This window comes from Ambystoma mexicanum, unplaced genomic scaffold (genome assembly GCF_040938575.1).
Source record: "Ambystoma mexicanum isolate Mex_15411 unplaced genomic scaffold, UKY_AmexF1_1 Mex_scaf57, whole genome shotgun sequence".
Classification (NCBI taxonomy): Eukaryota; Metazoa; Chordata; class Amphibia; order Caudata; family Ambystomatidae; genus Ambystoma; species Ambystoma mexicanum.
The window spans coordinates 1,221,172-1,234,997 of record NW_027182474.1 but is presented as its reverse complement, the minus strand read 5'-3'; the positions used below and the strand labels follow the sequence as shown (position 1 = coordinate 1,234,997).

General features: G+C 47.8%; 1 protein-coding gene across 1 annotated transcript in view; it reads left to right on the top strand.

Moving 5' to 3' along the window:
- LOC138562532 (extracellular calcium-sensing receptor-like) overlaps positions 1 to 13,826 on the top strand; it is a 120,548-nt gene that overhangs the window by 71,381 nt on the left and 35,341 nt on the right. Inside the window, exon 4 of the mRNA XM_069642777.1 lies at positions 13,039 to 13,257. Within this exon, the coding sequence (XP_069498878.1) occupies positions 13,039 to 13,257 (219 nt within the window). The remainder of the gene's footprint in view (positions 1 to 13,038; positions 13,258 to 13,826) is intronic.

The following is a 13,826-nucleotide window of genomic DNA, read 5'->3' as shown; positions in this document are numbered from 1 at the left end:
TGACCAGACAGTTGTTCACTAATATACCTAACCTTAAAACTTATTACACTTCTATGTTACTCCTACACTTACCTCTACCTACCTCGGTATGTAATATATTTGCCATCATATCTAATTAATACAACCTAAAAGCAGCAATTCTGCTCCACCTATACTAATAAAAAGAAGACCTGTGTACACATACACCAAGAGCGTACATATGTGTACTCCTACAAGATGGAGCCAAATGAGAAGAAATAAATACATGTAACCCTTGCTGCATGTATACCCTTCATTCACAGCCCTATACACCTACTGGTTAAGGACACAGATAAGTTCTATATTGTCATGCTTGCATACCCCAGTGCAGCTCCCTGCTCTCTGATGGGTGGAACCATACAAGTTACTTTTAGCGTTACTGCATTACTTCTTTAGCCTGTACGCCCATCCTCTCTTATATTGTGTCAATGTTATTAAGCACTTCCTCCAGCTCGTCATTTATCAGACCCAACAATTGGCCAAGTCCTTCACGCTTCGTCTCTAGAGGTTCAGCATTAGCCCCCTCATTCTCACACCCCTTAAACTGGTCTTCTTTGCATCTGGCTCACGGGTGCTGACAGCGTATCATTCTGTGACCAGCGTATTCAAGGCATTTTTCTTTTTTGTCTCAGCATTATTGATATGCAGAAAACTCCCACCCGTTCCCTGCCCGGCACTTTAATCACCTTTGCAGGGCACATCCTTGAATGTCTACGTTTATATTTGCAGTCGGCTGCCGCCCCTCACCAAATCACGACATTCTCCTTGGGAGGCGTCTCCCCATCCTCATCTGGCTCTAAACACCCTTTCTCCCTCAGCTCCCTCATCTCCTGCTCACCAGGCAGGGTGACAGCACAATGCTACAGCGGCGCTTCAGTCTGCGTTCTCCTTTTTGTATGGAAAGGCAGGCGGTTCACAGGAGGAGGTCCCACAATCAGTGCTCCACCGCCTGGATAATGGAGTTCTTCCTGTTATTTGTTTATTTATTTATTTGTTTGTTTAATTGTGTTCCAATTTTTACAAAGCCGTAGAAAACAATTCCATGGAGTCTATCAGAATTTTTGGGCTGAATGGGGCAGTTATTTTGGTCTATAAGCTTGTCTGTATTTTATTTTTCCAGGTATTCGTTACGTTAGTCCAGGTTCAAAGCTAGGAAAAATAATGCTACCCCTGTCGCCCATCGTGTATTAGCCCTGCTTGCCAAGGCATTCCACCAGGTCTCTGCGTCAAAAGTTTCCCTACTTGCAAAAATGTTAGTCAAGTATTGTGTTCTGGGCAGGTTGGTCCCAGGGCAGAATAATAACAGATGACGAGATGTTTCCGTTGTTTCGTTCTCCCCACAGAAATGGCAGTGGTTTGAAGTTGCTTGTTTCCTGCTGGCCTTTACTTCGTTTGTCTGGATCTGATTTAGTCTGAATCTCAGGAATAGTTTGGGCAATTTTTTGTCAGGGAATTTTGCTAGATAACTTCTCACTGTATTGACCTTCGCTAGTACAGTCGGAATATCCTTTGTTGTTTTATACTGATCTGCCCGATCCAGAGTCGTAATCCAATCCGTCTCCATTAGTCTTTTATTTACTTTATTGGGGTTTGTGGATAATTCTGTAGCAGAGGTATCCAGCTCTACCAAAGTTTGTTTGTTTTTTGCGGCCCAATTAGACATGGGGCCCCATTACGAGTTTGGAGGTAAGTTACGGTCCTTACAGGCATGGAGCAAATACTGTGTCGGTGTTGCTACAAGGCCACTATTAGAGGGCGATTACGAGTACGTGGTCACTAGCTTTGTGCCATGCCGTAACGAGCATACCGCCCTGCAGTAAAAGGGCGAACAATCGCCCTTACCAGCATTGCGCGAAGCGCGGATAGCTTCACCGCCATCCAAGCCATTGACATTAGCGGTGACCGCTATTAGCGGTCACCGCCATTAGCGGTCACCGCTAATAAGCGGAACCGGAAGTAGTGTCATCGCACGGAACGGGAAAGAGCACAGCGGCCATCTTTAAAAACACAATCCATTGCCATCCTCTGTAACCAGGACCGATATCACCACCACACCTCTACTTGCAGCATATCACAATGCCCAAGGCACTCAAAAAAAGTGCAGAGCACTTGCGCAAGGAACACTTGTCACAGGAGGAGTTGAACATGCTGGCCGAGATGCTGCAAGAAAATGTAGATGTCGTCTTCTCCACCAACATGTCTCGACCTGCAGTGCAGCGGAAGAAGGAGATATGGGTGGAGGTGGCGCAGAAAGTGAGTGCCGTTGGCACCACCCCCGCACACCTAAAGATGTCCGGAAGCGCTGGGACGACCTGCGCTTACGCGTGCGGAACATCATCTCTGCCAACCGTAACCTGGGGATGGCTACAGGTGGTGGTGCGGCCTCCCCCATAAAGATGCAACCCTGGGAGGAGATCTGTGCAAGCACCATTGGGATGGAGGCAATCGAAGGAGTGGGGGATATGGAGCGTGGAGCCCCGTCATCGGCTGACGCAGGTAGGTGTCCCAAATGAAACACTGTAAAGAACTACACGATGAAGCCCCCCTGAAGTCACAGTGCAATGATGGGAATCAGGGAGCACCAGACACATTTTTTCAAGACTGCCTACAGGCAGTGCACAGCACCATCTTGTCCACATGCATGATGCACCCCATATATGTCTCATCCCAGACGCATCCCTGCATAACCCAACCAAAAGGCAAGCAACCCGTATGTCACTACCCCAATGCCAATCACCTGCCATTCCATAGAAATGCAGCTACCACAATGCATGCCTGATGCATGTAGACCCATCACTAATGGACTCCCTCTCTTGGTCCCCCACATGCACAAATTCTGAGAGTGAAGACCAGGACCCCAGGGAGGACGCTGCGACACCAGCCAAGAGGTCTAGGGGCATGGCGGCAGCAAACCGTCCCTCAACATCCAGGGGAAGAGGGCAACCTGCACTACTGGGCAAGCCCAACACAACGTGGGATCCGAAAGCACAACTCTCCATCACTGACACCACCCCAACAACCCCACCAGCCACATCCACACTGGAGTCTGTGGCTGAAGGCACAGTTTCAACAGCAAGCAGTAGCATTGGTGCTGTGTCTGATGACGAACTATAAACACCGACGCCCGGAACACCTACTGGTACAGGCCCCCATCAGTCACCTCACCTTCAGCCCCATGGGGAGCACGCATGAGGGCCAAAACATTCCGCATGCACCAACAACATCCACCAGTGTCCGGGACAGGCCTGAGGGCATCAGGGCAATACAACAGCGCCAGGAGGAGCTGACGGAGCTGCTGAACCAACACATAAAGGAATGTGGCCAGGCAAGGGAGGAAATGAGGGCATGCACAGCATCCCTCAAATCTGCCATAGAGTCTACAGGCAAAGACATATGTAGTGAAATGGCGGCTGTGAGGCAGGTCCTCACCCAAATGGTGTCAGCATTGGAGGCCCTGCGTCCCACACAGGTGGTTCAACAACCAGAGGCCTCCTCAAATAGCAGCTCCAGACAGACCAGCCCCCTGCATCGGTCTGTCCGGAATCTGCGCAAGTCAGACAGGGGTCCACCCGATGCTGCCAGTGGTAAAGCGGTGTAGGTGCAGCCTGGCAATCCAAACTCCTGAAGAACAATGGTGCATGCAAGTGCACACCATGTGTGGGGAAGTTGAGGGGGGAGGGGAGGAGGGTGTGTGGGGTAGTTGAGGGGGGAGAGGGTGTGTGGGGTAGTTGAGGGGGGAGAGGGTGTGTGGTGTAGTTGAGGGGGGAGGGGGAAGAGGGTGTATGGGGTAGTTGAGGAGGGAGGGGGAGGGGGGAGAGGGTGTGTGGGGTAGTTTAGGGGGGAGGGGGGAGAGGGTGTGTGGGGTGGTGGGCTTCTGCACTTAACATGTTACATTTTTCAATACACCTGTTGTGAAATCAGAATTAGAATGAGCGGACATTGTTTATTGTGTACGTGTGCTTTATTGGTGAACAGTCTACAGTGTCCATGTCCCTGACGCACCCAGTGCCCTGAGTCCCACCTCGATGTCACACTCCCCATACATGTGTGCTAGAAACATTGGTTTATCAAAGTCTGACGCACGGCATGTCCCTCCTGTGCATCGCTGCCTCCCTGAAGTGCAGCCCCATCCCCACCCTCCTCATCCTCATTGTCAGGTGGTTGCAGTTCAGCGTCAGGGGGCAGAGGCACATTCCGTCTGATGCACATATTGTGTAGCATGACACATGCCATCACGATCTTGCCCACCTTCTCATGCCCATACAGGAGTGCCCCACCAGACCTGCTGAGGCAGCGAAACCAGGCCTTCAAAAGGCCAAATGTCTGCTCAATTACTACACGGGTATGTGTATGCGCACAATTGTATTCCTCTTCGTGCCTGTTCTGCCGGTTCCGGACTGGGGTAAGGAGCCACCTCTTCAAGGGATAGCCTTCATCACCTGCATGTGTGCAAGAATGGTCATGTGTAAGTGATCATATCATATGGTACTTGTATCAAAGACACCATAGCATGCATTTATTTCCTGTTGGCACCACCATATCCATGCATGAATACAGCCTCATGACGTTACTGCAATGTGTGTATTCATCAGATCGACAGATGTGCGTGGCATCATCTAGTGGGTGCAGGGGTGTCCTATTCCTTGTGAGTGCCCATACACTGTGGTAGTCCACGGCGGTTGTTGACATGATTTGGGTGCCGTGTGATCAATTGTATGCTTTCATCCTGTCACCGTTGATGGCAGACTCATGATGATCTCACTCTGCACAACAGATGTGGACATGCTGCTTAGGTGGGCCTCTGTGTTGGTGTTGGGGTGTGTTCATGTATTTTTCCCTCATGTGACTCCTTTGTATGCAGTAATGTAACTGCCCTTCTTGATGATGGTATTTGGTACTGTGCATTGGCCATACTAACTGTTTGTCACTGCATTATTGGGTTGTGGGGGCAACGGTCTGATTGTGTGCAGTGTACATGTTGATGGCTATGGAATGGTTCCAACACTGCATCATATTCATGGTAGGGCAGTTTACGTTGTGCATTTTGGGGTCAGGTGTCAGGTGAAGTCTGGCCTGCTTTGGGGTATGAGCATGGTCCATCCTCTCAGGTACTCTCAGCCAGGTGAAGTATGCATTTCCCCCCCCCCCATCTCATCCAGGTGAAGTATGCATCTCTCCCCCAATCACCTATCCACATCGCGATGCCATGAGCCTGACATGCAACTCACCGAGAAGCCAGGATCTCTGCCCTGCATGTCGCTCCATGTAGCGTGGTATCGTGGAGTTCCGCAAGAACCTTGAATCATGGGTTGATCCAGGTAATCGGGCACAACAATGTGTGATGATCTTGTTTGAGTCACATACCATTTGCACATTGATGGAGTGGTATAACTTACGGTTGCGGTACACTGCCTCCATGGCATGTGGGACCACCAATTCCACATGGGTGCAGTCGATGGCGCCAACGCAACCAGGGATGCCGGCCGGTGAATGGAAACCAACTTTGGTGTTGGAGATCTCCGGGGTAGTCCGTGGTAGGAAAATGTGGTCGCCTGTGTGCTTCAGGAGGGCATCCAGCGCTTGGTTCAGTGAACATGAGACTAATGGCTGTGATATGCCATGCATGTGCCCCACTGTGTGCTGGTAGGTGCCTGTGGCCAGGAAGTGGAGCACAGACACTACCTTCAGTAGAGGTGGGATGTCGGTGCGTATTTCAAAGAGGCTGACAATGTCGTCATGTATCATGTCCACTACGGTGGTGATGGTGTCCCGGTCCAGACGGAACAGGGTGTGGATCTGCTCAGTGTTTAGGTTGAATGGACTGGCTCTGATGCGAGGGATTGGGGTCTCCCTGTGTGGTGCCACTTGTTGCACTGGTGGGGCATGCTGGGCCTGCCTCACCCTCCTTCTCCTCCTGCATCTCCTCAGTGCTGCCTGTTGTTGTTGTTGTTGTTGTTGTTGCTGGAGTTCCACTTAATCATGTCCTCCAGCCCCATCATTGCTAGTTGTATTGGAATCATTTTGGTGTGTGACTGGGTGTGGGAAGGAGTGGGGTGTGCTCCTTTTGTGCTGGCCCAGTCTATATTGCCTCCACCTGTGCTGATTGTGTGCACATGTGGCAGGTGGGAACACTGCACAAGGGCGTTTACGGGTAGTCTGTGATGCCGGTATTTACTCCATGCCGGTAAGGTACTTTTCGGGCTTCAGTAGGCCGTTATTTGCATGTTCGCCTGACTTGTGATGTCCTCCTGTTTACGCCATGCCGGTATTGCCGGCATGAAGGGTCGCGATCCCGCACCCATGCCGCTATTAGAGGCACTGTTATTTACGGTGCCGCTAATAGCAGGTTGGCGGGTCGTAATGGCCAGGAGCGGTAAGCGATGCCGGTAGTCCTTTACCGGCATCGTTTTTTCCCTTACCTCCAATCTCGAAATGAGGCCCATGATGTTGTTCTTTCCCCTTTCCATTTCTGCATTGATGATTTGCATTACCTTAATTCTCGGTTCTGTGATGACTTTTCTGTAGGGAATCAGTGTATTTCATGTCACCATTGCCGTCATTGATGGTAGACATAGTTCTCTTCTGATCAGAGCCATAGGTGTAGTTTTTGACAGACCAAGTACATTCCTCCAGAAATTGCTCTTGATTTTAACCCATAGAGATCCTGGCAGATGCGGCATGGCGTCAGACCCATATAACATGCTTGATGTTACTTTTGCCTTAAAGAAATTAATCACAGGGATCAGTGAGTACCGACCATATTTATTGTCAATGCCCTTAGCTTGGGTTGTCAGAGTGCTTATTTTTGCCAAGAGTGCTACTTGCATGGGCTGTTCCAAAGCTGTGCTGCTTAGCATCACCCCCAGGTATTTGAAGACCTCTACTTTTTCTAGGGCCGTGCCATTGGCTGTCCATTTGTACTTTTCTCCTTGTTTTATCTTTTTCCCCATAACCAATATCTTGGTCTTTGCTTTGTTCATTTCTAGATTATTGGTTTTCAGAAATTGTGCCAAGTTATTTATCTGTCTTTGAAGACCCACCGGTGACAGGTCAAGGAGTATGATATCGTCGGCGTAAAGTAATCTAGATATTGTCTCTCCTCCTACTGATGGTGGAACAATTCTTAGCTCATTTTCAGAATCTGCATAGCCCGCTATGTAGGCGTAATATAACGCAGGGGCCAGAAGGCACCCCTGCTGCACGCCCCAAGCGGTCTTGATCTCTTCTGATAGGTACCCGGCTTTGTTGAGTCTTACTCGCATTGAGGTTTCTTGATACAATGCTCGAATGTGCCCAATTATTGCTTCTGGACAGTTGTTGTTTTTTAGTTTCTTCCACAAGCGTTCTCTGCTGACGTGGTCGAACGCTTGGACGAGGTTTATTAGTGCTAGATACACTGTGGGGCCATATTGCATGGTTCTTGCTTTTATAGCGCTCAGCAGAAGGATGTTTGTTGTAGTCCCTGTGTTCTTTGTAAATCCTGATTGAAATATGTCAGCCAGGTCTGCAGCTTTTAACCAGTTCTGGAAAGCGTCCAAATCGAGGGATCAGAACACTTTACCAATCACATCTAGGAGAGCAATTGGATGATATTGGCACGAGTCGTCTCGTGGCCCCCTTTTGAAGAATGGGTCTACCGTACCTTTCCTCCATGAAGCTGGTATTTCTCTTGCCTTATTGCATCTCTTGAAAATTTCACTCATTAGATGTGCCCAGTCTTACGGATTTCTCTTCAATTCCAGATTAGATATGCTGTCTGGGCCAGGTGCTCTTGAGTTTGTCAATTTCCTTGATTTTTGATAGAATTGTTTCCGTGTCATCCGGGATTCCCCATAGAGACTTTGTGCTGGTCGTAGATTTGTAGGTCGATGACATGGGTAGTTTGTATAGATTGCTAAAGTGAGAGACCCATTTGGCTTCCCTGACGTTGTTCTGCAGCAAGTCATCATTTACACCGTTTACGTTTCTGATTAAAGACTAGAATTCATTTGAATTTTTACCCTGAATTGTGCAGAGTATTTCCTCAGCATCGTTTTGATATAATGCGTGTCTTCGTTGCATCAGCCACTGTCTGTACTGTGTTTTGGCTTGCTTTACCCATTTTTGGTTTTCCAGCGTATTGGATATTTTGTTGATTCAAATTAGCTGTCTCATGATTTTCCTGCTTGTTATGATCTGTAAATCGTATGTATGACGGTGCTGCTTTCTTCCTTCTGGATTGTTTGCTCTTTCGTGATATATATTTGTAGAAGAGGGGTGTAGTCTATTATATTGCCCCTTGCTCCTTGGGTCCATTTTTATTTTCTGTGGATTCCAAGTACAAATTTGTAATTGACTTCATTGCCTTTTCAGATAGCTTCAATCCGATTCCCTGCTACGTGGTCTCTAGTTCGTGGAACATTCTCTGCTTTATGTCTCTTGGGGCTGACCAAGTTGTTTTCAAAATATTGTGATCGCTGTTTGTGCTTCAGAGAACTGCATAATTCACAATTAAGCCCAAAATTTCCTTTGAGACATAGGTATGGTCTATCGTGCTACCTTGGTTGTTGAGTTCCCAGGTGGGTAAATGTAGATTCGATCTATGGCATGACCAATGGAGATTGTGAAGATCGTATTCGGCCATCAAATTTTCCAAAAGTCTTCCTCTTACAAAAATTGGGGCTGATCTTGGAAGATGGTTCCTTTGGTCTCCAATGTTTACACAGATCACATTGAAGTCACCTGTGACAATTACATGGTTTATGTGGAAATTCAATGATAGCTCTTCTAGTGTGTTGGTTATTATTTCCAAGTATTTGTCATCTTTGATGGACTCCGGATTCCAGTAAGTGTTTAACAGGGCAATGTTTTCCAATATTATGGTTCCTTCAGCGCTTGGTCGCCTTTTCCATGCTAATACTGCTCCTTAAATAAATGGTGAATGTAGGGCTTGAGCGCAGATGTCTAGGTCTGAGCCTGAGCGGATAGCTGTAATTAGTCCTGCTGTTGGCCTGCCTGTCAAACCGTTATTAGTTTGTTCTACGGGTGTGTGGAATCTGGCCTTACTCTGCTAACTGGTCATGGTGGTCTGTGTAACTACTGTACAAGCCACACATCTGCTTAAGTGTTACAGGTTTGTGCTTAATTCTACTGGAATGAGGCCTTTCAGAGTGCCAAATTAAATGTGATGTTGTTACTGTATGAATTGTGCATAGTGTACCCTGACCTTATCGCCCTATAGAATCTGGGCTTGCAGTACTAACTGGACACACTTGGAACTGGTCTCACTTTACCAGCTGGGTCAATGGAATGTGAAAACACTGTTAACGTGCCAAACTTTAATCTAGCCTTAAAATGTTCAATGGGCATAATGAGACCTGGTCATACTGTGGAAATTAGGCATTGTGGTGTCTGCAAAGTTAGCATTTAAATATGAGTCTGGCACTGACAACAATTCCATCTGGCTGTGGTGTGCAACATTCTAGCCATGCTGTGATCCAGAAACCTGGTGAAACTTATCTAACTGAACAGTCAGGAATCTCGCAGTACTTTGCTGAGTGGGCATAATGGAATGTTGTCATCCTCTATTAACGGGGCATTATCTAGCTATTTGCTGCAATGATATGATATATGATATGATATGGCATTTGTAACGCGCCTATACACAGGTGTTTCAATGCTAACTTGTCATCATTTCTCTCCACCCCTCTCTCTCCACGTGTGGTGTCCCCAGGGCTCTATCCTCTCACCCTGGCTCTTCAATGTCTATCTTGTCCCTCTGGACCACCTGACCTCCATGTTCTCTTATAACTTTCAGTGTTATGCGGATGACACTCAGCTGTCTTTCAGGCTTCCATCAGTCTCCTCTCCTCCCTCACTCATTCTTGACTGTCTATCCGTGATTCAGGATTGATGCGTTTCCAACAATCTTTGCATTAATGCCAGTAATATGGAGATCCTTCTTATTGGGACCCCTGCTTTCCCTCTCTCACTCTGGTCACCCTCCTTGGGCCCATTGCACTCACCTTCCTGTGAGGCAAAAGACCTTGGCGTCATCTTCGACTCCAACTTCTCCTTCGCTCCTCACATCTTGAACCTTGCCAAAAAGGCCCACTTCCAGCTGCACCTCCTCAGTGGTACTCTTCCTTTTCTCACTTTCCCTGAGAATCTCATTGTCTCCAGAGCTCTGGTTCTCTCTAGGCTGGACTACTGCAACAGCCTCTTTTTCAATCTGCCTTCTTCTACTCTGCACACTCTACAACTAATCCAGAACAGGACTGCCAGACAAATCCTTGGCCTCAAGCCCAGGGACTGCATCTCTCCAGCCCTGTAATCTCTCCATTGGGTCCCAGTGGCTTCAAGGATCAAGTTCAAGACCCTCTGCATTGTCCACAAGGCTTTCTGGGGGCCAGGGACCCCACTACATCCAACTCTCTCTTATGAAATACCTTACTTCTAGAGCCCATCACTGAGTTACCTCCTAGCAGAACGTGGGGATACATCGCTCTCCTCTGCAGTTGCCTCCTCTGGAATAGCCTCCCTGCCCCTCTCAGACTTTAGCCGGACCACATGAAGTTCCGGAAAGAGCTCAAGGCTGTCATTTTCTCATCTCCCTTCTCTCTCTCGCTCCTTTGCTAACTTATATGTCTGCTGCGCTGACTGGTTACTTGGTTCCCTCAGATTCTCACTAGATACCAGGCTCCTCCATGACCAGTCTTCCTTTTCACTGCCACCTGGCCTAGTGCACAGTTAGGGGCTGTACATATAACCCCTACAGCCTCCCTGCCTCCTGCACTCACTCAGTGCCATCCTGCCCTGATCGCACTCCCCCCCTTCTTCTCCCTCACACTTTATCAGTCTCCTGGGGTGGCTGTGCCTCTCCTACCTATCCTCTCAACCATGGTGTTCCCCAAGGCTCCTTCTTTGGCCGTTTTCTCTTCTCACTTTATACCACCTTCCTAGACCCTATCATCTCCTCTTTTGGCGTTTGACACCATTTCTACGCAGACGATACTCCACTTTTCCTTTCCTTCTCCTCCTTCTTTGACATCCACTTGAAGCTTTCATCTTGTCTTTCCACCATTAAATTTTGGATGTCCTCTCACTTCCTATCCCTAAATGTGGACAAAACTGAAGTCCTGTTCTTTCCTGCCAACACTACTCCTCCCTCTCCCCTCCTCCTTTCATTCTCTTTTCCCCTTCCAAACTCTCCTTATCTCCCCATGCCCGCAACCTTGGCCTTCACATTGATTCCAATCTCTCCCTCTCTCACCACATTTCTCTCACGGCTAAATCCTGCCGCTTTCACCTTTTTAACATCCGTCAAATTCGACACTACCTCACATTCCATGCCACTAAGCTCTTAATCTCCTCCCTTATCTTCTCCAGACGTTTCTACTGCTCCACTTTCTTATTTGGATGCCGCTCCTCTCACCTCACTCCCCTCAAATCTGTCTATCACTGTGCTATTCGCTCTCTCTGCCTTCTCTCACCCCTTGACTCCATCTCCTCTTCCCTCTCCTCACTTGGTTGGCTCCCTTTTCACCCCCAGCTTAAATTCAATTTCCTCTGCCTCGTATTCAAATCCCTCTATGGTCTTGCTCTACCTCACCTTTCCTCCCTTCTCGCTTTCTACACTCCTTCTGGCCCACTCAGCTCTGCTGATCTGTTCCTTCTCACTTCTCCCCTCCCCCTCCCAGCTGTGCCACTTCTCGCTTCCGCTCCTTCATGCTACTTGCTCCTTTCCACTGGAACCGTCTCCCTCTCCACATCCGATCTATTTCCTCCGATCCCACCTTCCGCACTTCCCTAAAATCCTACCTCCTCCACTCACCTCCCTAACTCCTACTCTTCCTTCCTCACACCACTCTCTCCTTACCCTCTACTCCTATTGCTTCTCTCGCCTTTGGTCTTCTCCCCTCATGCTTAACTACATCACTCATGTAAATTGTTCTTTACACTGTTCCTAGCACTTGATCCTAATGTTATTATGTCTTGCTTATTCTCATTCTTGTTATCCTCCTGCTTCTCTCCCTCTCCTCACATGCTCAACCTCTTCAATCTTGTAAATTGTTCCTTATACTGTTTTCTGGTACTTGATACAAATGTTACTCTGTTTTGCTAATTGTTATTCTCCTAGTCCTTTTGTAAAGCGCTTTGGTGTAAAGCACCCTATAAATGTTAATAAATACAAATACTAGCCCTTGCGCTTCTATTTTCGCACTTGCACGATCCGAAAGACACAAGGCCTAGTAAAATCATTTGTCTTGTGCTCCCTATGCCTTCCCTCCCTGTTCTTGTGGTGCCCAGACACACTTGTGTACAGACACGTTATAAATGCCATACCATGGCATATGATTGAGTGAATACATGACCATTACTATGCTTCTACTGTGTTCATGCAGAGATCTACATGGCAGCTGGTTCCAATGGTGTGTGTGCCTGGCCTTTTGTTAATTAAACCTGGAAATGGTGCGCTGATATGCACATTTGATGGCAATAGGTCATATGATAGTGATTGCCACATATTATTGCAATATCTAGCAATGTGTGATTCTTCCTGGGTACTAGACAGCAGTGCCTGCCATATTCCTATACATCAGACACAACTACTGGCGTTGCCAGTGCATGCTGTGTAATGACGTCACTCACACTTTATATAAACGTAGCATCTCTGCTGCTCTCTCCGTACAGACACCTCTTCCTCTATCCCCCATAATCTCATACCTTCTTCCACGTTCCCTCACCCCCTAGTTTATCCCAGTAGCACCAGAGGGTGGATGCCTCCTGCAGTGATGCTGTTTCCCAGGGTAGAGCAGTGGAGCACTGCTTCATTGACAGAAGAATAATAATAATGATAACGTGTGTTCCTATATAGCACGCGATGCTAGATTGCCCCTGCTTCTAAGCGCTGTAATAACACATGCTGTTATTGCCCAGTTTGATGCTACTCTCACTGCAGTCAGATTTTCAAGACACACTGGCACTGTTGGCTCAAGCGACAATGCGGAAATAATGAACCTTGTGCTTCCCCCCCTTCAGGTCCTCCACTACGTGAAGAACATGAACGTATCCATTGGAAATGGGGACACAGTGTCCTTCGATGTGAATGGAGACGCTCCACTTGCTTATGACATCCTCAATGTGCAGATACTTAACAGCGATGACGTCCATCTGGAAAATGTGGGCCGCTATGACCCCCGAGATGGCAAGGGTGTTACTGTCAACACAAACTCCATTCTGTGGGCCAAATTCTCACAGGTGAGAAGCACCCAGTCCACACCAGTAATGGGGCGTCATCTATGTTTACCATGCATGCTAGTAGAGTCCTGCTAGATAACACACATTGCAGAGGTGCATGTACAACGCAGAGGACAGGAGGACCTGCAATCAGCTGGTTCCTGATGGCTATTTATGTGATACAAGAAGACATCGGTGAGCCAATCACTCTCCAAAGTCTCCTTTGCTCCTTTCAAGCTCAATGATTAACCAAAAAAGAGGTCAAAGGCCACCCAAAAAACAAACATGAGATAAAGAATGTAGCAGCCAGTGAAAGAGGAATTATATAAACCACAAGACTGTGCCAGCTTTGACACCCCAACACATATTTAGGGTGTCCTAGCTGGATCGTGATAAGGTTGACCGGTCCATCAGACTTTAGCATGAGGCTGTTGTGTGACCGCCCTGTACTTTCCCTATGGCACACTCTGAGTATCATGGCTCAGCTCAGGTGTCCTGTTGCACTGTGCATTAATGTGATACTTCATGTGATGTGCCAACAAACTCATATATGCAGTCGCCATGAGCACAGACTTAAGCCTGGTGGTGTT